Raw genomic sequence first — 25,905 nt, 5'->3', positions numbered from 1 at the left:
TTGCCAGGGGGACAGCCTGGAGCAAGGATATCTAAAGGTCCAAGCTTTACTACAGGAACATTTAAGTCATGAGCACAAAATTGCTGTGGCATACATGGAAAAGGCTCTTTCTTGACTGCATATCAAATTGGAAGACATAAAAGCTCTTCAAGATTACAGTCTTTATCTTAAAGGCTGCTGCAATGCCACAGAAGACTTGTAGGACATGTGTGAGTTGGACGTACCTGCTAATATGAGGATTGCTATAAACAAATTGCCTGATAAACTTAGGGGGAAAATGGAAAAAGAGGAAATTGGCTGTCTATAAACTGCAAGAAAGATGCACCCACAAGATTATTTTCACTGATATTGTTGATTTTATTGAAAGGCGAGTAAAGATTGCTACACACCCAGTGTTCGTAAAAAAATACAATGCCTACAAAAATAGAGGCTATGCGGTAGGGAAATTCCAGGCAGTTTCTAGAGTAGGTTACATGGTCGGCACAACATTGTGGGCCGAAGGGCCTGTAATGTGCTGTAGATTTTCTATGTTCTACATCGCTGGCAGTAAGCAAAGGCGTGAACAAAACTGGATCACAAATACATTCTAAAGCTAAAGAAAGCAGCTTTGCTGCTACAGTGGAATGTGAAGCTACAACTGAGCTCGGAACTGATGAAAAGGGGGCTGATTCAAAACAAGCTGAGAGAGAATCAGACACAGCAGCAAGTAACACCCTGGTATCGAATGGCTTTATGGGTGCTGGCGATCATGACTGAAAACTTCCGATAATTCCAGTTCAGGTGAAGAGTAACAAGACAGTGGTTATTTATGCTTTCCTAGATGACGGAGGTACAGCAGTGTTCTGCACAGACAGCCTCATGAACAAGCTGAAGCTGACAGCAAAAGGAATTACACATTCTCTGATGCATGAGGGGTCATGAGAACGCTATGAGTAGCTACGTCATTTCAGGATTGGAGTTGGCTGGTTTAGATGGTGAAAACTTACTGTGAACTGCCTAACATCTCCACACAGGAACGGATGCCTGTCTACAAAGGAAACATTCCTCGTCAGAGAGATGGTCAGGAATGGTCTCACTGAAGCAGACAGCCAGAAACTGAGCTGCTGATAGGGACGAAGGTGCTGAAAGCACTGGAGCCACTGCAAGTGATTTGCAGTGTTAACGACAGACCCTAACGCAATCAGAACAATGCTGCGTTGGACTGTTAATGGACCACTGAAACGAGACGTGGTGGTGGAAGGGACTACACTCGGCCAGCACCGACAATTAAGGGGATTTCAGTTTTGCACTTCGATGAGCTTTGGCAGCAGCGATTCAAGACAGATTTTCCCGAATGCAGTCAAGAGGAACAAGCTGCTTTGGCAGAAGAAGAGCGCCATCCAGAATAGACCACATACCAAAAAAAGACATTTGAGATTTCATGTCTCCTGTGTTTTGGCAGCATGTAGTTGTAATTATTATAGTATAATAATTGGTGGGCTGGGGTGTAGGAGCCATGTGTCTGTTCTCTATCTGCATTGTATTCTGTGTTACGTGTTTATTATGGTAACCAGTCACGAGCGGGGCCACGTTAAAGAGAAGGGAACAAGTTATGTATTCTTGCTTCTTTCATGGCTTGGGACGGGGGCGGGGGGGGGAGAGAAGTCACATCTTTTGCTGACTGCTGAGATAACGCTCAACAGCGCTAAATATTGTTTAGCTTACCCTTGGGTAAGCTTAAGTTTCACTGCTTCAAGATTGTATGTTTGCTAATTGCTAATAAAGGATCGAATAAAGGATTTGACTCATTGGAGCAATCATTTCATTGGAGCTAAGGGCTCCGCAGCAGTCGCAGGCTAGTGGCAATTGATCTTGAATTAGTTTTAGTTTAGTTTTGTCGCTACAGGTCTTATAACCAAAAGAAGCAAAGTTAAAAGAATCAGCCCACTAGGTATGTTTCATGCTCCTTTGCCTCCCAGGACCTAAGGATCCAAATGTCATTTGACCTTCCTAATTACATGCAATTTACAAAATTAACAAAATAAATGCAACCTTTTAAATTATCTAAATTATTTTATGAACTCTGTACCGTCATGAATGCCTTCAGCCAAAAATGTGCCATAGAAGAGTTCCACCATTGGATTTTGCGTCGTTTTGCATGAATTTCTGTAGCACACAGAGGACAAACATTTTTAAGCACAGTCATAGGCTTCCTTTTAATGCAGGGGTTGTCAACCTGGGGTCCACAGACCCCTCAGTTAATGGTAGGGGTCCATGGCATTAAAAAGGTTGGGAACCCCTGATTTAATGGTTAATTGAGAGAAAATACAAAATAAATGATTTTCACAACAGGCACCTGAAGAAATAGAAGACAATGGCATTAAAGGGAAAATGGGAGCCTGGATACTACACTCAGTGGTCACTTTATTAGATGCCTCACATGCCTAATAAAGTGGCCACTAAGTGTATTGTTCATGGTCTTCTGTTGCTGTAGCCCATCCACTTCAAGGTTCGACATGTGTGTGTTCAGAGATGCTCTTCTGCACACCACTGTTGTAACATGTGGTTATTTGCGTTACTGTCAGCTTCAACCAGTCTGGCCATTCTCCTCAGACCCCTCTCATTAACGAGGCATTTTCGCCCCGCAGAACTGGCGTTCGCTGGATTTTTTTTTTGTTTTTCACACCATTCTCTGTAAACCCCAGAGACTATTGTGTGTGAAATCCAAGAAGATCATCAGTTTCTGAGATACTCAAACCACCCCATCTGGCACCATGGTCAAAGTCACTTAGATCATATTTTTTTCCCCATTCTGATGTTTCATCTGAACAACAAATAAACCTCTTAACTATGGCTGCATGCTTTTATGCATTGAGTTGCTGCCACATGATTGGCTGATTGGATATTTGCAGTAACGGGCAGGTGCACGGTGTACCCAATAAATTGGCCACTGAGTGTATGGTTTGACAGGCCGCAGACAACAGGTGACGGAGCAATATATACAGTGACAGCCTGACGGGAAGTGCTGATTATATATTCGCAGAAACTTTGTAAAGTGACTGCAACGTTCAAGAGAAGTTTGAATAAGTACATGGCTGAGAAGGGTATGGAAAGCTATGGTCCAGGTGCAAGTTGATGGGACTAGGCAGAGTAGATGAGCTAAAGGGCCCATTTTTGTATTGTAGCACTCTATGACTTTAATTATAGCTCTAGTAAAGTTAAACTATAAAACATTCATTTGCCCCAAGTAATTTTGTACCAACCTTTTCAATGATTTGGAGAAAATTATTGGCGACAAGTGCATGATGATGATAATTCCTATTCAAATATTTTGTTTTAAAATATCAAGTTCATATTAAAGCAGAATCTGCTGTCTGCAAGGTTCGTCTACTGAGTGTTTTTACGACAGTGAGCATGCAGGTGCAAAGAGGTGCACTTACTGACTGAGGTTAGTAAGTTGTGGACATGCTATGTTGGTGCCTGAAGCATGGCGACACTTGCAGGCTGCATACATCCCAGGTGGGCTGGTCATTGACGCAAACAATGTTTTTCACTGCATGTTTTGATGTATGTGTGACAAATAAAGCTAATCTTTATCTTGCTCTTTACTTACTTCGTACTTGCTGCCAATTGGAAAGAATCTTCCAACCAATCCAGGAGTTTGTGTGTAAACTCACTCACATCCTGCTTAAAAGCAAAGACAAGAATCATTTCATCTGATCTCCTCTTTGACAGTTGTTAAACAAAACCCAGCTGTTTTCACCTTTAATACTGTACTTAAACAAGATGGAACCTGTCAGAAGACACATCTGCCAAGGCAGCATTCCCTTTGTTGTGCATAGATTCAGTCTGTTGGTTAAAAGTCTACAGGATTCAAATCCGTAATCTTATGATTCGAAGTGTTGACAACTTTGCCAAGCTGGCAGAAGAACTAGAGCAGCACACACACAAAATACTGGAGGAACTCAACAGGTCAGGCAGCATCTATGGAAAAGAGTGAACAGTTGACGTTTCAGGCTGAGACCCTTGTTTGGGACAGAAAGGGAAGGAGCGAGATGCCTGAATTAAAAGGTGGAGGGAGGGGAAAGAGGCTGGAAGGTAATAGGTGAAGCCAGGTGGGTGTGAAAGGTCAAGGGCTACAGAACAACCCCAGTAACAATCTCACAACCTAAACAGTCAGCTAATAAAAACCAAAATGCTGAAAATGTTAACACATGTTGAACTACAAACTGGATCACAGCTTAACTTCTTACCCAAAGGGACATCACCTGCATCGCCCCTTTTCTTCTGTGCTCAGACATCAATCACCACCTTCAGAGGTATAAGTGGTAGCAACCTAGCCAAGCCAGGATCTTTCAAACTTCACTCAGCAACTCTTTCTCAAAGATGAAATTGGTAAGCACTTTTCATAACTCCAGTTATGATGTACCAATCAGTGTAGTTATAAATACTAAGATAGCTACGTTACAACTGGAAATGGAGAAAAGGTTACTCAAAATATTTGAGGTATATTTGAAAAAACTTGGAGGCCATTCATTCAGCATTTTCATGATGTAATTTGATCATTTCCAAACTTGTTTTATCTCTCTGTACTGTTGTTGGAGGGGAATGGAGTCGTCGACACTAAGGTTTTCTTCTTTTCCATTTTTAAGTTGTTAGTTTTGCCCAAGTCTTTTAGTTTAGTTGATTAAATTTGTTTTTCTTTGGGGATGGGGTTTGCTTTTTTTTTGTTTTGTTTTTTTTTCTTTTTCATGATTTTTTTTCCAGTTTTTTTGTTTTGTATTATCCATGGTTAGTTCTACATGTTTGGGAGCTTTGTTAATTTACACTATTTGGTTTGGCAATTACTTCTTTTAAGTGTAACAATATAGCTCCTATTATTTGTATTATTGCTATGTTTTGTTTTTATATTTTGAAATTAATAAAGAGATTGAAAAAGAAAGAAAAATATTTGAGGTATGAAGAAATCAGTAACACATCACACATGGAACAAACTACATTGCGGTATGAAACAGGACTAGGATATAAAGGCAATGATGATGCTTTATAAGGCATCGATCAGACCACATTTGGAGTTTTTTGAACAGTTTTGGGCCCTTTGCCCAAGGATGGATGTGCTGGCATTGGAGAGGGCCCAGAGGAGGTTCACGAGAATGATCCCGGAAATGAAAGAGTTAACATATGAGGAGCATTTGTGGCCTCTAGGCCTGTACTTGCTGTAGTTTAGAAGAATGGGGGGGGGGGAGTAGTGTCTCATTGAAACCTACTGAATAGTGAAAGGCCTAGATAGGGTGGACGTACTGAGGTTGTTTCAATAGTGGGAGAGTCTAGAACCAGAGGGCACAGCTCAGAATAGAAGGATGTTATTTTAGAACAGAGATTAGAAGGAATTTCTTTAGCCAGAGGGTATCTGGGGAATTCACTGCCACCGTTGACTGTGAAGACCAAATCATTAAATATATTCAAAGCAGAAGTTATAGGTTCTTGATTCGAAAGGGAGTCAAAGGTTACAGGAAGGCTAGAGAATGGGACTAAGAGGGATAATAAATGAGCGATGATCGAATGGCAAGCAGACTCCATGGAATGGCTTAATTATGCTCCTGGTCTTATTAAGCATATTTATATTGAGCATTCTGTATCCAGTCAACATTAAAAATTACCCAATAGTGTCAATTGATCAACAAGCAGGTAGATTATCGCCTGAAGCCTCAACAACTGTGGCAAGTCCACAAGAGAAATATTAACCTCTCATTCTATTCCAGATGGTTTCTGATTCACCAAGCATTTTAACATCTTCTGCACTTATCAGCATTGAACATTTCTGTTTAATTAGCCAGTGTATGCCATGGATGACAGTATTTCCACATGGTACAAACTCACCTGCTGTGCTTCAGCTGACCGAAATGCATCTTTAAGAAGGTCTACTGCATTTGAAGGATCAACATACTTCCGTTTGGAGGCAACCATCAATGCAAACAGGCAGCGAAGTTCCTGCATAAAGGCCAAGTTTCGCAGTTCCTGTTAAAGAAGAAACACAGTCAGAAGTCTTAAATAACTCACTGGAGTGAATATACTCTGTTGTCAGAGCTGAATAAATTGCTCAACATTGCTTTGCAAGAACCAGAATGAAGTCTTGTAATATCTGAAGTGAACCATTTCCAAAGAATAAGAGGGTTCCAAATGTACGTTTTTTTTCCTGACTAAGGAGTGATGCATGCAGTTTACCTTCCATCATTTATAAACACAAGAGATTCCAGAGTAACACACACAAAATACTGGAGGAATTCAGCAGGACAGGCAGCACCTATGGAGGGGAATAAACAGCCGATGTTTCAAACTGAGATCCATCAGCAGGTCCATTATTTATCCCTAAATTTCTTTCCTAGTGACATTGCAGTTCATTCTCTTCACCAGAAGCAGAAAGACTGAGAATTGGAGAAGATCCATTGAAATGAAACAAAGAATGATCCTCTTGAAAACTTTAAAAGTTCAATCTGAGCAAAAGGAATAAATCTCACTTCTGTAAAACCATAGTTTTAAAATAGATTACATTAAAAAATTCAAACAAAGACTGATGTAACACTGCAACATCATGACAGAAGTGACTGACAGCTGAATAGTCAGAAAATATACCCTGCTATAAAGGGTCAACTATTTAGGACAGAACATTCATGAAATGTTTTCAGTCAAAAGTTTAAGAAAACAGTGGATGCATTAATGTCCAAACTATTTAAGATTGGTTATCAATGGCCAAATTTTAAAGAGGTAAGATTGATAATATTCACTGTCATTTCATAACATCATAAGATATAGGAGCAGAATTAGGCAATTTAGCCCATCGAGTCTGCTCCGCCATGCCATCATGGCTGATCCAATTTTCTTCTCACCCCAAATCTTCTGCCTTCTCTCTATATTCCTTCATGCCCTGACCAATCAAGAATCTATCAACTTTTGCCTTAAATATACATACAGACTTGGCCTCCATGGCTGCCTGTGGCAGAGAATTCCACAGATTCTCCACTTTCTGGCTAAAGAAATTCCTCCTCATCTCTGTTTTAAAAGGACACCCCTCTATTCTGAGGCTGTGTTCTCCGGTCTTAGACTCTCCCACCATAGAAAACACCCTCTTCACATCCACTCTATCAAGGCCTTTCACGATTTGATAGGTTTCAATGAGGTCACCCCTCATTCTTCTGAATTCCAGCGAATACAGGCCCAGAGCCATCAAGTGCTCTTCATATGACAAACCATTCAATCTCAGCCTCTCTACTCCACATGGGATAATGAACTCCTGTACACTACCTCACTACTTTTTGGCCCTATTTTTCCACTACTTACACTATTTTTATATAAAAAAATATATACATACAGTGCCTATATGAAGTATTCACCCCTCTTGGAAGTTTTCACGTTTTATTGTTTTACAATATTGAATCACAGTGGATTTAATTTGGCTTTTTTTTGACACTGATCAACAGAAAAAGACTCTTTCGTGTCAAAGTGAAAACAGATCTCTACAAAGTAATCTGAATTAAATACAAATATAAAACACTTTACGCAGAGAGGGGTGAGTGCGTGGAATGGGCTGCCGGCAACGGTGGTAGGGGTGGATATGATAGGGTCTTTTTAGAGACTTTTGGATAGGTACATGGAGCGTAGAAAAATAGAGGGCTATGGGTAACCCTAGTAATTTCTAAGGCAGGGACATGTCTGGCACACCTTCGTGGGCCAAAGGGCCTGTATTGTGCTGTAGGTTTTCCATGTTTCTATGTTTTTTTGTCAGTCACCCTCTCAACCTTTTTTATAATCATGCAGTTCATTGAAATATATTGTAAACCACAGAATAAGCTAGCAGAATTCTTAGAAGTACATTGTGAAGCCAAGAATCCATTGGACACAGCCACTCCATGTTTCATTCAGATCTCCTTACATCTTCATTGACAACATTGCCTATTCCCTTTTGGGTCACACAGCATTTGTGGAGAGAAACGGACAGTCCACATTTTCGATCAAGAATCTTCATCTAGGATGCCCATCTATCGTCTACCCAATTCCTTCCAAAGATGCTGCCTGACCTGCCAAGCTCCTCCAGCAGCTGTTTTATCCTCCAGATTCAAGTGTGTCCAATCTCCTATGTTTTGACCTAACATACACAAGATTCTGAAGAGACTCAGCAGATCAAGCAGCATCTATGGAGAGGAATAAAGAGTTGAAGTTTTGGGCCGAGACTATTCATCAGGACCTGTCCATTCCTTTCCATGGAATCTGCCCGACCTGCTGAACCCTTCCAGCATTGTGTGTTACTCCAGATTTCGAGCAACTGCAAATCTCTTGCGTCTGTTTCCACCTGTTCCTTTCTCCCTCTCAGATTCACCTGCCAGCACATAATGCAGTTTGTGGACCATTACTGTAATTTTTCTGTGAACTATTGAGCCCTTTCTTTCATGTACTTACAGTGCGGCTTCTGCAGTTTTCATGTGGATTTTCTGGCACCTTGTAGCTCAGCACAAGGCGACGAAACACAGGTAGTTGGAATAGTGACTGAAAACAAAACACACACAGATGTTGAACCAAAGAAATTGAATGAAATCTGAAACAGAACTTGAACCCAGAATAGCTCCCTATAGATCGTAATTGTGAAATAATTTCATTCTGCTCTCCTGTCCCTCAACTTTTAATCACCTTTAGCTCAACAAACTTCCAAAGTTTTCCTTTTCTGACCTCCTATGTGTCTCCTATTTCCCTTTATTCACTATTGGAAGCCGCAAGTTCGGAACTTCCCTTTCTAATTGTTAAATTACATAGGAATCCTGACTTGCTCTCCAGGAGCTCTGTATAAACATTGGCCATTAATGGATTATCATAGCAGACTCTAATCTATACAGTCATTATTATTGAGGCTTACTCATGAAGAATGGCCACCGGAGATGCTGAGAAGGCACAGCGAGCTATAAATGAGAGTGCAAGTTAAGATAGAAACATGATAAAATTCCTCATTTTCAAGGCGGAGGTACATCCAGAGATGAAAGACAATACAAAATGGAGTAGAAAGGAAGAAATGCCTCAGATTATGATAATGCTGGAGAGGTACAGGGAAAACTAAATTTTTGAGATATTTTCCACCTCAGTCAACACAATTATTCAAAGGCAGTAAATATACAGATTTATAGCAATTAATTGTGGATATTGTTACACAACAGGAAATATAAAAAAATCACAAACAGAAAGGGACAAGATGAGGAAAATCATCTTGAAAAGGGTTTGGAGAGCTGCATTGTTAAACAAGGTTGCTGGAGATGGGTTTGGATCAAGTTGTCCCACTACCTATTCCTGAGCAATTATATTCCATTAAGATTGTGGAGTGAGCTCATCCGTTCCGATAAACAAGAGTTTCCTGCCTCAGCCTACTCTCAGCACCCCGTACCAAACAATACTATCCCATCCGCTCAATGAGACATACAGTATATCAGAGATGCCAAGTTATAATTCAATTCTATAGCCTAGCTTGGCTAGAAATTAAAGTAGTGATTACTGCACAGATTTGATCTCCGTCAATATTATTTTACACCGCTCTCTAATCAGTGAATTTGAGCACAAACTCACTTTGCATCCCTGCAGCCTTGCAGCTCTTCCTGTAAAATCTGCCACTGCAGTTTATGCAGTGATGTATAAAACACTGCGATGTACCAAAGGAATCCATCAGAAAATGTGGATAATAACTCAAACCAAGTAGCATGAAGCCAACTGTCAGTGTATACTGTTTTCTACAGGAACTTTCGAGCACAGATTAACTAAGAAAAATAACTGTCAGGGTAGTATGCTGAAAGTTTACTGAAGGAAAGAAAGAGTGCAATAAGTTCATTTCATTTATTCATTACATGTAAACTTTCAGTGGAACGCATCATTTGCGTTAACAACCAATACAACCTAAGGATGTGCTGGGGCAGCCTGCATGTGTCACCACACTTTTGAGCACCTACATAGCATGTCCACATTGCTCAGCAGAACAACAACACTAAACAACAACAGTAAAACAAGCACCTTTCCCCCCTCCCATCCACCCATCCAGTCACATACACTGACAGTCCTCCAGCCCCAGGACAGGCCATCTCAAGGCCTCCAGGCTCCAATGGATTTTCAGCCTTGCAGATATCAGGCTCCAGTGGACTCAAAGACCCAGGGCTTCAGCCATCAGGCCTTGACTTCCGGACTTTCATTTTTGGTATCGACCCCAGAACTTGCTGATAACAGGGTGCCAGACTCCTCAAACTGTAAGAATGACCTGGGATTCCTTTCTTCCCCCAGATAAATTGTGTCTTATACTTCCTTTGTGTTGGCGCGTGGCCAAATGGTTAAGGCGTTCATCTAGTGATTTGAAGGTCGCTAGTTCGAGCCTCAGCTGAGGCAGCGTGTTGTGTCCTTGAGCAAGGCACTTAACCACACATTGCTCTGCGACGACACCGGTGCCAAGCTGTATGGGTCCTAATGCCCTTCCCTTCGACAACATCGGTGGCGTGGAGAGGGGAGACTTGCAGCATGGGCAACTGCTGGTCTTCCATACAACCTGGAAACTTTCCAAGGCACAAATCCATGGTCTCACGAGACTAATGGATGCCTATATATACCTCCTTTAGGATAAATTATGCCTTATATTTCCTTTAGGATTAATTGAGCTACATAAATAGCTTGTATCTTTAGTTTTGCATTTCTTTTGTCATTTACAAAACATCTACCCTATATAACTTCATTCATTAACATGGAGAGTGACATAGTTAATTCAGAAACAAAGGTTCTGAACTTAAAGAGGGGTAACTTTGAAGGTATGAGACGTGAATTAGCTAAGATAGACTGGCAAATGACACTTAAAGGATTGACGGTGGATATGCAATGGCAAGCATTTAAAGGTTGCATGGATGAACTACAACAATTGTTCATCCCAGTTTGGCAAAAGAATAAATCAAGGAAGGTCGTGCACCCGTGGCTGACAAGAGAAATTAGGGATAGTATCAATTCCAAAGAAGTAGCATACAAATTAGCCAGAGAAAGTGGCTCACCTGAGGACTGGGAGAAATTCAGAGTTCAGCAGAGGAGGACAAAGGGCTTAATTAGGAAGGGGAAAAAAGATTATGAGAGAAAACTGGCAGAGAACATAAAAACGGACTGTAAAAGCTTTTATAGATATGTAAAAAGGAAAAGACTGATAAAGACAAATGTAGGTCCCCTGCAGACAGAAACAGGTGAATTGATTATGGGGAGCAAGGGCATGGCAGACCAATTGAATAATTACTTTGGTTCTGTCTTCACTAAGGAGGACATAAATAATCTTCCAGAAATAGTAAGGGACAGAGGGTCCAGTGAGATGGAGGAACTGAGTGAAATACATGTTAGTAGGGAAGTGGTGTTAGGTAAATTGAAGGGATTGAAGGCAGATAAATCCCCAGGGCCAGATGGTCTGCATCCCAGAGTGCTTAAGGAAGTAGCCCAAGAAATAGTGGATGCATTAGTGATAATTTTTCAAAACTCGTTAGATTCTGGACTAGTTCCTGAGGATTGGAGGGTGGCTAATGTAACCCCACTTTTTAAAAAAGGAGGGAGAGAGAAACCGGGGAATTATAGGCCGGTTAGCCTAACGTCGGTGGTGGGGAAACTGCTGGAGTCAGTTATCAAGGATGTGATAACAGCACATTTGGAAAGCGGTGAAATGATCGGACAAAGTCAGCATGGATTTGTGAAAGGAAAATCATGTCTGACGAATCTCATAGAATTTTTTGAGGATGTAACTAGTAGAGTGGATAGGGGAGAATCAGTGGATGTGGTATATTTGGATTTTCAAAAGGCTTTTGACAAGGTCCCACACAGGAGATTAGTGTGCAAACTTAAAGCACATGGTATTGGGGGTAAGGTATTGGTGTAGGTGGAGAATTGGTTAGCAGACAGGAAGCAAAGAGTGGGAATAAATGGGACCTTTTCAGAATGGCAGGCGGTGACTAGTGGGGTACCGCAAGGCTCAGTGCTGGGACCCCAGTTGTTTACAATATATATTAATGACTTGGATGAGGGAATTAAATGCAGCATCTCCAAGTTTGCGGATGACACGAAGCTGGGTGGCAGTGTTAGCAGTGAGGAGGATGCTAAGAGGATGCAGGGTGACTTGGATAGGTTGGGTGAGTGGGCAAACTCATGGCAGATGCAATTTAATGTGGATAAATGTGAAGTTATCCACTTTGGTGGCAAAAATAGGAAAACAGATTATTATCTGAATGGTGGCCGATTAGGAAAAGGGGAGGTGCAACGAGACCTGGGTGTCATTATACACCAGTCATTGAAAGTGGGCATGCAGGTACAGCAGGCGGTGAAAAAGGCGAACGGTATGCTGGCATTTATAGCGAGAGGATTCGAGTACAGGAGCAGGGAGGTACTACTGCAGTTGTACAAGGCCTTGGTGAGACCACACCTGGAGTATTGTGTGCAGTTTTGGTCTCCTAATCTGAGGAAAGACATCTTTGCCATAGAGGGAGTACAAAGAAGGTTCACCAGATTGATTCCTGGGATGGCAGGTCTTTCATATGAAGAAAGACTGGATGAACTGGGCTTGTACTCGTTGGAATTTAGAAGATTGAGGGGGGATCTGATTGAAACGTATAAGATCCTAAAGGGATTGGACAGGCTAGATGCAGGGAGATTGTTCCCGATGTTGGGGAGGTCCAGAACGAGGGGTCACAGTTTGAGGATAGAGGGGAAGCCTTTTAGGACCGAGATTAGGAAAAACTTCTTCACACAGAGAGTGGTGAATCTGTGGAATTCTCTGCCACAGCAAACTGTTGAGGCCAGTTCATTGGCTATGTTTAAGAGGGAGTTAGATATGGCCCTTGTGGCTACAGGGGTCAGGGGGTATGGAGGGAAGGCTGGGTTCTGAGTTGGATGATCAGCCATGATCATAATAAATGGCGGTGCAGGCTCGAGGGGCCGAATGGCCTACTCCTGCACCTATTTTTCTATAACCTTTAAGCCCACCATCAGCTTGGATCACAATTGACAGACCACCTCATGCACTAAGCTACCCACACAAGGGTGATGCTAACTTGTGTAAAAAGCCAGTTAAACATGCGGCATTCCCACATTAACTTGGAGGGAATGAAGTAATTATTTAAATTCAAGGAGAAATAAAAATAGAAAATACTGGAAACACTCAACAGGAACCTGTAGAAAGAGAAACAAGAGTTAATGGTTCAGACTAACATACACAAAATGCCAAAGGAACTCAGGTCAGGCAGCATCTGTGGAAATGAATAAACAGTCGACGTTTTGGGCCAAGACCCTTCTTCAGGACTGGAAAGGAAGGGTGAAGATGCCAGAATAAAAAGGTGGGTGGGGAGGGGGAAGGAGGATAGTTAGAAGGGTATTGGTGAAGCCTGCCGGGTTTGAAAGATAAAGGGCTAGAGAAGAAGGAATTTGATCATAGGAGAAAGGAGAGGAGGAGGGGACCCAGGGGGAAGTGACAGGCAGGTGAGAAATTGAGGATGGTTCAAGACTAATGAACTTTCATCAGAAACAGACTCCCTTAACTACAGCCCTCATAACAAAACCCAAGCTGAACAAAAAAAAAATCAGCCACAGAAGGGTATCCCAGGGACTGTCTTGTACTGAAAATCCATTGCCAATCCAAAGCAAAAACAAATTCAATAAGAAATGGAGGAATCAGATAAAAAAAATTCAGAGTTGGACATAACTCACGAAATAAGCCAGACTCAATTACAATCTATAGATATAAGATACAAGCAAAATAAAAAGAACCAGAAAGTCGTAAATACCAAGAAAATTCATTGCTGGTCAGCAGTGCTAGGCACTTGTTCTTTAGAAAAGCAGCAATGCATTCCATTCCAAGCTCAAGAACTGATTATTTGTCTTCACTGGAATCAAATTTCATAAGTGACATAGCAAATGCTGCTTCTATTATTAGAATGATTAATACTTTTAATTACCCTGTCTATCTCCCTTTCCTCCTCTTTGACCAGATGGCTCCATATTGCTCTTCAAAGAGGTATTCTGGAATACTTTACTATGTTAAAGACACTATATAACCATGATTATTGCACTGTGATAACAGAGAATAGCCACAGGGTTATGGATAACACATTGTTCCATTGGCTTACAATGATTCCCAACAATCAATGTCATTACCTGTATCACAGCACTGAACCAGCAGGTGTTCCCGACATTCTTGAGTCCCACTGGCCACTGATCCTCCCGTTTACGATCATGTGGGTTGGGAGAATCACCCCACACTTCACACCTCTTCCTTTTCAAGCCAGCTTTACTCTCAGCAGCATTTGCATCACCTGCTCTATAATGCAAGGAGATATTTTCATCATCTTTCAATCAATAAGAGCATAATTAAGTAGAAAGACATGAAAACAAATTATATAAAAGGGCAAAAAATCTAGGTGTTGTTTTTTCTCGTGGAAGATGGGAGTGGGTGATGTTCAGGGACTTGACAGAATCCAGAAGTCAAGGGCAATGCTACAGATTTACTGGCATTTAAATTGTTGGAAATTTTGAGTTATCCACATCCCAATACTAAACATAGCAGTGACGAAAGTGATGAAGGAGCTATTGTGAAGAAAATATGGGAGCCAATGGAGTTAGAGCTCAGTTTATGATTTTGGTTACTTTCCTCGCATCATATTGCTTCATCTGAAGAAGCTGGAATATCCCCTCCTATTGCTGTAGTACTGAACTGCTTGATTAATATTGCAATGTCATCTCCTCATTTACATCCCGCCCCCCCCAATTACCCCCACCCAGGAATGTCTTACCCGTCTTTGAATCACATTACCTCAATATCACAATGCCTTCAGTTCATCTGCCCCACATGTAAAACTCAGGTTAAAGTAGATGCAATCAAGCCTCACTTTCTTGCCTTGCCTTATCAAGTATATGTATGCTTCATGCATTTTCCTTCTATATCTTGCTGTTCCTCATCCCAGCTGTACTCTTACTGTGTTTCAATCCCCTGTCAAATTAGCACCTGTGTAGCACTACCAAACCCTTTCCCTTTAGGATGTTTGTGGAGTTCATACTGGCTAGGGTCCTGATTCTCGACGGCAATCCCAGCTTCTTTCTGCAGCTTATTGCTTTCCTTCAGGCTCAGTGCAATCGCTTTTTGAAGGTCCTCCTTTTCATCACCAGTGAGGTCAATGACACCTGAAAGAGACAATGGGAATTTATCAGCTCAAGCTCATTATCACGTGTGTACGTGCAGTGAGGTGTAGGTACAATGAAAAACCTGCTTGTAACAGCATCACAGATACGTGGGTTCAGATAGCATAGAGAACATAAATTATACCAGTGAAGAGAAAAACAAAGACTGTGCAGAATAGACAATAGTGCAATAAAAAGTCCACAGTAATGCAGGAGGTGCTCCATAGTGTTCTGTCACTGAGGTAGGATTTGGGTAAAGCAGGTTGGTTCAAAAACCAGTAGCCGAAAAGGACCAAAACAGAGATTATCTTCAAGAGATTAGCTTTTTTATTTAGCGCATCGAAACATCATTATATACAGTGAAATGCGCACATGATTTGCGTCGAATCAAATCAGCAAGGATTGTGCCAGGAGCAGCCCAGAAAAGTCACCACAGCACGACCACAACCTCACAACTTACTAACTCTAACCCTAACCATATGTCTTTGGACTGTGAGAGGAAACTCAAAGCACCCGGAGGAAACCCACATGCTCGTGTGGAGAACATACAAACTCCTTACAGACAGCGGTGGGAATTGAAGCCCAGTCGGTGATTGCTGCCGCTGTAAAGCGACTGTGCTAACCACTATGCTACCGTGCTGCCCTGATGATTTTCAGTGGATTCCAGTTAATTGGGACACATCAGCATCAGTGCATTTTGGCCCAATTAAGCGGCTGCCTCAATCAGACGAAGTTTCACAGAAATAGCTAAAAGGGTACGCATAAAAAAGACAAACTAAGTAGCAAATTATGTATTTAAATGAAATACCAAACAAACTGTAACACTACCAATACTACAGCAGTATTATAAAACTGTATTAGTTTCTAATAGTTATTGACAGAGGAATTTATCTGCATTGCGTTCTTCTGACTGTAAATGAACAAAGTCAGCTCAGACACCTAATGCAAATAATGAACAGCCTTCATACAATGTGGTCAATGACTGCATTCTCCAAATCTTCATTTTCACTGTAACGCTGAATACCTTTAAATTCTTTGTTGTATCTAACTTGTTGAAGTTGTGAAATCATTTCATTTTCACTCATGGCCGTTTCTCACATCCCAAGCCTGAATTCTTGAAACCGCAGCGAGCAAAACGGTTCTGAGTTGTCTTATTGCTTACTTCTCGCCAACTATCAGTAACAAAAAAAAATCACTGTTTTTTGAACATGAGCACACGCAACTGATTCTATTTAAAAACTGTTCACCCTAAGCACAGTGTAGTGTCTAACAGCTACACAAGTGCACACATCTAATGTTAGTTAGAAACTGTTCGGCAAAAGTCTCCTGTCCAATTAATTGGCATAGTGTCCCAAATAAATGAAAGGAATCTTGGCTATTTCTTTGATTCATTTTTGTTCTTTAAGAGTTATTCCAGGTAAGTGGTGCCCCAATTAACCAGAATTCAGTTACCCTGCCTTTTGGCGCAGAAGTAAAGTAAAGACAACTGCAGGCATAAACTACTTACTGCTGCGCGAGTGGTTATCTGTGGTTCCACTGCACTCACTGTCCGGTTCAGTGGCTGTTGCTCCATAATCTGGCTCCCTGGCACTTTCATCAGTGAGGAAGCTCACTGCCTGATTTATGTCACCATTACTGACCTGCAAGAGGCAGGACAGGCAATAACCATGTTAAAAGATTACAGCAACGATTTAGCATGCTTATAATCAACACTTAAGAAAAGAGAAAACAGGAAATGCTAACATTCTACCTACAATTCTTAAGAGAATGAAACATTTGAACAGACTTTAAATACACAAGGGGAAGCTGCTTTAGAGGCAAGGACTGAGATTAAATACTTTCCACCTGGCTCTCCTTCAGGACAACTTAAAACCCACTATTTTGTTCAAGCTTTTGTTAACTTGTGTGGCTCAGAATCAAATTTTGTTTGGGTCAGATGCTAGGGATATTTTACAATGTTAATGGTATGATATATTGCTGATTTTGGTAATATACACTCCAAGCAACCCATGTCCCACGAATATCAAATAAAACTGCAAACACTGGGAATCTGAAACAAAGCAAAATACTAAAAACACACTGCAGGCCAGGCAGCATCAGTGGAAAGTGAAACAGTTAACATCTCAAAGATCAAAGTAAATTTATTATCAAAGTATATATATGTCACCATATACAATCCTGAAATTCATTTTCTTGCGGGCATTCACAGTAGAAGAAATACAATACTTTCCCCCGGGATCAATGAAGTATGACTATGACTAGGATCCATGAGAAAGTACACACAAAGACAAACAATGTGTAAAAGTAGATAAACTAAAAACAAAAAAATACTGATAACAAATATTGTAAACTTGAAAGCAAGTTGTAGAATCCTTGATAGTGAGTACATAGGCTGTGAAATCAGCTCATTAGATGATTCTCATTTGACACAGAATGTGTAAGCCTTGTTTGACGAGAGTGGAGATCAAGCTGGTGAAAAGGACTCGTACTGAAAACTGTTTCAATTATGTTGGGAGACAATATCAAATGAAGAACATAATTCTTGAGCCGTTTTCTTTGCAATGGGTATTATACCAGGGAATTAGCCAACCTTTGATGATATTCCAAGATGACTAGGATCTCTGGGCAGCCTAATCCATGTTACTCATTTAACCAGTGGAGCTAAATGCGAATTAAGTGGTCACAACCAATGATGCACGTAGGATCTTCCTGTTTGTAACCACAGTATTCAAAAGTCATTGTATATCAAAGCAAACCATCACAATTTCCCACAGCCCCTGATGACCCTGTGAGGCCGACCTGAGAGCAGCCTTCAGGAGAGTGGACCCACGGAAAACACCCAGCCTGGGCGGGATACCTGATCGATTACTGACCAACTGGCTAGAGTGTTCACTGAGATATTTAACCTCTCACTTCAGCAGTCTGAGAAACCCACCTGCTTCATGGAGGCTTCAATTATACCTGTGACTAAGAAGAACATGGTAACTTGCCTCAATGACTAGCATCCAGTAGCACTGACATTCACAGTAATGAAATGTTGTGAGAGGTTGGTGATGAAACACATTAACTCCAGCCTGAGAAGTGACTTGGATTGGCTCCAATTTGCCTAACAGAGTAACAGGTCCACAGCAGATGCCATTTCATTGGCTTTTCACTCAACTCTGGAACACCTGCACTGCAAAGATGTATACATCAGGATGCTCTTCATTGAATACAGTTCAGTATTCCAAACTATCATCCCCTCAAAACAAATTAATAAGCTTCAAGTCCTAAGCCTCAATTCCTCCTTGTGCAATTGTATGCTGGATTTCCTCACTTGCAGACCCCAGTCAGTTCAGATTGGCAACAATATCTCCTCCACAATCTCCATCAGCACAGGTGAACCACTAGGCTGTATGCTTAGCCTCCAGGTTCAGGAACAGATATTACCGTTCAACCATCAGGCTCTTGACCCAGAGGGGATAACCTCAAAATTTCACTCAACTTCACTCATCCCATCATTGCACTGTTCCCACAACCTATTGGCTCACTTTCAAGGACTCTTCATCTCATGTTCCGATATTATTTTTCTTTCTTTTTATATTTGCAGTTTGTTGTCTTTTGCACACTAGTGTCTGCCCTGTTATTGTGACTGTGTTGGCGCGTGGCCAAGTGGTTGAGGCGTTTGCCTAGTGATCTGAAGGTCGTGAGTTCGAGCCTTGGCTGAGGCAGTGTGTGTGTCCTTGAGCAAGCCACTTAACCACACATTGCTCTGCGACGACACCGATACCAAGCTATATGGGTCCTAATGCCCTTCCCTTAGACAACATCAGTGGCGTAGAGAGGGGAGACTTGCAGCATGGGCAAATGCTGGTCTTCCATACAACCTTGCCCAGGCCTGCGCCCTGGAAACTTTCCAAGGCGCAAGTCCATGGTCTCATGAGACTAACGGATGCCTATACAGGTGTCCCCCGCTTTTCGAACGTTCGCTTGACGAAACCTCGCTGTTACGAAAGACCTACATTAGTTACCTGTTTTCGCTAACAGAAGGTGTTTTCACTGTTATGAAAAAAGGCAGCGTGCAAAAAAGGCAGCACGCGCCCCGAGCAGCCAAGCTCCTCCTCCGAAACAGCATTCCAGCCGGCATTGCTTAAACACATGCCTGTGAGCAGTTCTACGGTATCGGAAAAGCCTAAAAGAGCTCGTAAGGGTGTTATGCTTAGTGTAAAACTAGACATAATTAAGCATTTTGACTGTGGTGAAGGAAGTAAGGACAAAGTGAGTTTGGCTTGTGGAAGTTGACGAAGATGATGTTGAAGAGGTTTTGGCATCCTATGACCAAGAACTGATAGATGAAGAGCTGATGCAATTGGAAGAGGAAAGGATAACAATCGAAACCGAACGTAGTAGCAAACGGACCGAAAGTGAAGCCATCCAGGAACTGAACGTGAAGCAACTGCATGAGATGATAGAAAAATGCGTGAGGCTAGCAGACAATCATACTGTCGTTTTTCAAGCCTTCCACATCAGCCACAGCAGACGATGAACCTCAGGCAGCACCCAATTAATTAGCTTGTTTATTTTGGCTTTTTTCTTAAAGATGTGCTGGGTGCGTCCCGGCTACCGCTGTACCCTTGCATGCTTCGCGATCGGTATCGGGTCGCTGCCCGGAGGGTGGGGACCACTGCACCACCCCAACCTCCGACGACTCAGTCTAACACACCATCATCAGTGTGCTCGACGCTGTCTTCCCAATTCCAGTAACTGATACTACACTGTACATACATTATTTCTACTTTATATAGGCTGTGTATTTTTGTGTGTTATTTGGTATGATTTGGCAGCTTCATAGCTTAAAGGTTACTGCAGAGAGTGTTTCTGCTGAGAGCGCTTGCGTGAGATTTTCGCTATGGAGAACAGTGTGGCAATGATTGTAGAGAAGTATTTCTACTTTATATAGGCTGTATATTTAATATATCATTCCTGCTTTTACTATGTTACTGTTATTTTAGGTTTTGTGTTATTTGGTAGGTTATTTTTGGGTCTGCGAACCCGCACAAATTTTTCCCATATAAATAAATGGTAATTACTTCTTCACTTTACGACATTCCGGCTCACGAACCATTTCATAGGAACACTCCACCTTCGGATGGCGGGGGAGGGAGAGAGAAACCAGGGAATTATAGACCGGTTAGCCTAACATCGGTGGTGGGGAAACTGCTAGAGTCAGTGATCAAAGATGTGATAACAGCACAATTGGAAAGTGGTGAAATCATCGGACAAAGTCAGCATGGATTTGTGAAAGGAAAATCATGTCTGACGAATCTCATAGAATTTTTTGAGGATGTAACTAGTAGGGTGGATAGGGGAGAACCAGTGGATGTGGTATATTTGGATTTTCAAAAGGCTTTTAACAAGGTCCCACACAGGAGATTAGTGTGCAAACTTAAAGCACACGGTATTGGGGGTAAGGTATTGATGTGGATAGAGAATTGGTTAGCAGACAGGAAGCAAAGAGTGGGAATAAACGGGACCTTTTCAGAATGGCAGACAGTGACTAGTGGGGTACCGCAAGGCTCAGTGCTGGGACCCCAGTTGTTTACAATATATACTAATGACTTGGATGAGGGAATTAAATGCAGCATCTCCAAGTTTGCGGATGACACGAAGCTGGGCAGCAGTGTTAGCTGTGAGGAGGATGCTAAGAGGATGCAGGGTGACTTGGATAGGTTGGGTGAGTGGGCAAATTCATGGCAGATTCAATTTAATGTGGATAAATGTGAAGTTATCCACTTTGGTGGCAAAAACAGGAAAACAGATTATTATCTGAATGGTGGCCGATTAGGAAAAGGGGAGGTGCAACGAGACCTGGGTGTCATTATACACCAGTCATTGAAAGTGGGTATGCAGTGTTACGTACCCCGTAACTGGGTTGCCAAACCAGCAGAAATGGATCACTCAGTTGGAGTCTGGAGTACTAGAACTAAGAAAGTTTTATTAAAGAAACAAGCAACACAGTAATCGAAAGGATAATAAATGCAACAGTTCAGCGATGATAAACACACATGTGCACAGAATTAAGATAACAGCATCAATCAAGCTCTATCGTTGTCTAGGGGTAAATGACCAAATTTCAAAGTGACTCAAAGTTCAGTCCAGTTAGTAGTTCAGTTCGCAGTAATCGTTGCCATGGCGATGGACAATGTGGGGGAAGAGAGAGATAGAACAGGAACAACTAATCATTCAGAACGGCTTCACTCACAGACCGGTGAGATCGCTCACAAGCAACTTTTGGGCGGGTCCTTGGTGATGTCACCTGAGGTCACCGACTGTGACCCCTCCTCCAGATGCAGTCGATCCTCTGCAGTGAACCCGGCACCCAGGCAAGGGCGGACACACACCGGGTTCCTGCTGATCGTACCTTTCCACCCCGGGCGTTGTCTGATACTTCTCACCGACTCGTGAGAGGCGCACCGCTTCCAGGGTCTCGTTACCTCGGGTGTCGTGTGTGTCTGTCTTAGCGAACCTGTCCCTTTTTATCCCCCTGCTGGGGTATCGCCTGTCCATCACTTCAAACAGTTCAAGGTTCAAAGGGGGGAGCCGCTCCAGACAGCTCTCTCTCCCCCGTCCCTTCATTACACATCTCCAGACGCTGCTCCATTGTTCCTTATCTCTCCTTCCCCTGAGAGCAGGTGGCAGACCACTTGCTGATGTCACTGATGCTAACCCAGGTCAGCAAACATCTTAATTTTATGTGTATTCTCGTCACAGCAGGTGCAGCAGGCGGTGAAAAAGGCGAATGGTATGCTGGCATTTATAGCGAGAGGATTTGAGTACAGGAGCAGGGAGGTACTACTGCAGTTGTACAAGGCCTTGGTGAGACCACACCTGGAGTATTGTGTGCAGTTTTGGTCCCCTAATCTGAGGAAAGACATTCTTGCCATAGAGGGAGTACAAAGAAGGTTCACCAGATTGATTCCTGGGATGGCAGGGCTTTCATATGATGAATGACTGGATGAACTAGGCTTATACTCGTTGGAATTTAGAAGATTGAGGGGGGATCTGATTGAAACATATAAAATCCTAAAGGGATTGGGCAGGCTAGATGCAGGAAAATTGTTCCCAATGTTGGGGAAGTCCAGAACGAGGGGTCACAGCTTGAGGATAAAGGGGAAGCCTTTTAGGACTGAGATTAAGAAAAACTTATTCACACAGAGTGGTGAATCTGTGGAGTTCTCTGCCACAGGAAACAGTTGAGGCCAGTTCATTGGCTATATTTAAGAGGGAGTTAGATATGGCCCTTGTGGCTCAAGGGATCAGGGGGTATGGAGGGAAGGCTGGTGCAGGGTTCTGAGTTGGATGATCAGCCATGATCATACTGAATGGCGGTGCAGACTCGAAGGGCCGAATGGCCTACTCCTGCACCTATTTTCTATGTTTCTATGAAGCCTGCATATACTTCCTTTAGGATAAATTATGTCTTATATTTCCTTTAGGATTAATTGAGCTACATAAATAGCTTGTATCTCTAGTTTTGCATTTCTTTTGTCATTTACAAAACATCTACCCTATATAACCTTTCAGCCCACTATCAGCTTGGCTCGCAATTGACAGACCACCTCATGAACTAAGCTACCCACACAAGGGTGACGCTAACTTGTGTAAAAAGTCAGCTAAACATGCGCGCATTCCCACATTAACTTGGAGGGAATGAAGTATCCGGCACGTGTCCACTGCGATGTCTTATAGTTCAATTAGATTTCATCATGATATGTCAACAGTGTGTAATGTGCATGGAAGAGTTTGCATGAACATATATCTTGTTGTGTATGTTGTCCAGGTGTTGGTGCATGGCCAAGTGGTTAAGTCGTTCATCTAGTGATCTGAAGGTTGCTAGTTCGAGCCTTGGCTGAGGCAGCGTGTGTGTCCTTGAGCAAGGCACTTAACCACACATTGCTCTGCGATGACACCGGTGCCAAGCTGTATGGGTCCTAATGCCCTTCCCTTGGACAACATCGGTGGTGTGGAGAGGGGAGACTTGCAGCATGCGCAACTGCCGGTCTTCCATACAATCTTGCCCAGGCCTGCACCCTGGAAACCTTCCAAGGTGCAAATCCATGGTCTCATGAGACTAACGGATGCCTATTAAATTATTATGAGTATGCCTGCATGAAATTGAATGGCAAGGTTGTATATGGTGACATATATGTACTTTGATAATAAATTTACTTTGAACTTTGATGGTACTCACTCAACAAAATGGGTGGCTGCAGTTTCAAACTTCTACCACAAGAGGCCACACTTTAGCTGTCACACAAGCTGATTGTGAAAAGGGTCAGAATCAGATTTAATATCACCGGCATATGTCATGGAATTTGCTAATTTAGCAGCAGCAGCAGTACAATGTAATACATAATATAGAAAATATGTAAATCAATTACAATAGGCAAATTGTAATTCCTCAGTCAGTCTGGACGGAAGCAGCATCTCCAACACCATCACACTGAGCGCGGGGGCCCCCCAGGGCTGTGTGCTCAGTCCACTGCTGTTCACTCTGCTGACCCACGACTGTGCTGCAACACACAGCTCGAACCACATCATCAAGTTCGCCGATGACACGATCGTGGTGGGTCTCATCAGCAAGAACGATGAGTCAGCATACAGAGAGGAGGTGCAGCAGCTAACGGACTGATGCAGAGCCAACAACCTGTCTCTGAATGTAAACAAAAGAGCTGGTTGTTGACTTCAGGAGGGCACAGAACGACCACTCTCCACTGAACGTTGTCGACTCCTCTGTAGAGATCATTAAGAGCACCAAATTTCTTGGTGTTCACCTGGCGGAGAATCTCACCTGGTCCCTCAACACCAGCTCCATAGCAAAGAAAGTCCAGCAGCGTCTCTACTTTCTGCGAAGGCTGAGAAAAGTCCATCTCCCAACCCCCATCCTCACCACATTCTACAGAGGTTGTATTGAGAGCATCCTGAGCAGCTGCATCACTGCCTGGTTCAGAAATTGCACCATCTCGGATCACAAGACCCTGCAGCAGATAGTGAGGTCAGCTGAGAAGATTATCGGGGTCTCTCTTCCCGCCATCACAGACATTTACACCACACACTGCATCCGCAAAGCAAACAGCGTTATGAAGGACCCCACAAACCCCTCATACAAACTCTTCTCCCTCCTGCCATCTGGCAAAAGGCACCGAAGCATTCGGGCTCTCACGACCAGACTGTGTAACAGTTTCTTCCCCCAAGCCATCAGACTCCTCAATACCCAGAGCCTGGACTGACACCAACCTACTGCCCTCTATTGTGCCTATTGTCTTGTTTATTATTTATTGTAATGCCTGCACTGTTTTGTGCACTTTACGCAGTCCTGGGTAGGTCTGTAGTCTAGTGTAGTTTTGTGTTGTTTTACATAATTCAGTGTAGTTTTTGTATTGTTTCATGTAGCACCATGGTCCTGAAAAACATCTTGTTTTTACTGTGTACTGTACCAGCAGTTATAGTCAAAATAACAATAAAAAGTGACTTGACATGTATATTAAATAGTTCAATTAAAAACAGTGCAAAAATAGAAATAATAGAAGCGAGGTAGTGTTCATTGGTTCAATGTCCATTTAGGAATCAGATGGCAGAGGGGAAGAAGCTGTTCCTGAATCACTGAGTGTGTGCCTTCAGGCTTCTGTACCTCCTACCTGATGGTAACAGTGAGAAAAGGGCATGCCCTGGGTGATGGAGGTCCTTAATAATGGACGCCGCCTCTCTGAGGCACCGCTCCTTGACAATGTCTTGGATTCTACAGAGGCTATATGGAGCTGACTAATTTTACAGCTTTCAATCCTGTGCAGTAGTTTCCCCCCTCCACCCACCAACCACCACCACCCCCCATCCCCAACAGTGATGCAGCCTGTCAGAATGCTCTCCACAGTACAGCTGTAGAAGTTTGTGTGTCTTAGGTGATAAACCAAATCTCCTCAAACCCACTGTCTTGCCTCGACATGTTGGGACCAGGTTAGATCCTCAGAGATCTTGATACCCAGGAACTTGAAGCTGCTCACTCTCTCCACTTCTGATCCCTCTATGAGGATTGGTTTGTGTTCCCACATCCTATCCATTCTCAAGCACACAATCTGTTCTTTGGTCTTACTGATGTTGAGTGTAAGGTTGTTGCTGTGACACTACTCAACCAGCTGGTTTACCTCGCTCCTGTACATCCCCTCTTCTCCATCTGAGATTGTCATCAATGGTTGCATTATCAGCAAATTCATAGATGTCAGTTTGCTTCAACAACTGATCTTTACTGAGTGTGGTGTTGTTCTTTCACGGTAGTAAACATTCATTTTGCACATGGCCATGCTTCATGTGGGCGACTGCATTTCCAGCACATTCCCCAGAAAGCCTTCAACAACCCGCTTCCTTGTTCACAGTTCAGACCAACGATCAGCTTTGATTTTGGCTTGGATAATACCACAAAGCATTTATGGCACTGCTTGGCAACACATTTGTTCAGTCAGTGGCTCCTTCAGCTACTGAAGGAGTTATTTCATTATTATTCCCAGCACAAACTTGTACCATTTGGCTCAATTTGTCAAACCATTGTTCATGTCCAACGGGGCTCCTTCCAAAGTCCCATCTCACCATTCCTCATCTCCATCTATTCCTTTCTCCCTAATTCGTGTTCTTGAGTTAAATATACTGAACTACAGTGCACTCTTTCTTGTGTAAAATAGGTTTTTCTTGAAG

At 42.5% G+C, this 25,905-nt stretch overlaps 1 protein-coding gene across 5 annotated transcripts in view; it reads right to left on the bottom strand.

Annotated features, from left to right (window-relative positions):
• usp28 (ubiquitin specific peptidase 28) overlaps window positions 1–25,905 on the bottom strand; it is a 122,445-nt gene that overhangs the window by 52,356 nt on the left and 44,184 nt on the right. For 3 of the 5 annotated variants that reach the window (XM_063038308.1, XM_063038311.1, XM_063038310.1), the window contains exons 3-9: window positions 16,688–16,820; window positions 15,060–15,183; window positions 14,161–14,323; window positions 8,434–8,520; window positions 5,860–5,997; window positions 3,593–3,666; window positions 2,069–2,145 (exon numbers count right to left, since the gene is read on the bottom strand). In XM_063038308.1, coding sequence (XP_062894378.1) covers window positions 2,069–2,145; window positions 3,593–3,666; window positions 5,860–5,997; window positions 8,434–8,520; window positions 14,161–14,323; window positions 15,060–15,183; window positions 16,688–16,820 — 796 coding nt within the window. The remainder of the gene's footprint in view (window positions 1–2,068; window positions 2,146–3,592; window positions 3,667–5,859; window positions 5,998–8,433; window positions 8,521–14,160; window positions 14,324–15,059; window positions 15,184–16,687; window positions 16,821–25,905) is intronic. The other 2 variants (XM_063038309.1, XM_063038312.1) reach the window with 1 other exon arrangement.

Source organism: Mobula hypostoma, chromosome X2, assembly GCF_963921235.1.
Source record: "Mobula hypostoma chromosome X2, sMobHyp1.1, whole genome shotgun sequence".
In the NCBI taxonomy this organism is placed as follows: domain Eukaryota; kingdom Metazoa; phylum Chordata; class Chondrichthyes; order Myliobatiformes; family Myliobatidae; genus Mobula; species Mobula hypostoma.
This window is presented reverse-complemented; position numbering and strand designations above follow the sequence as displayed.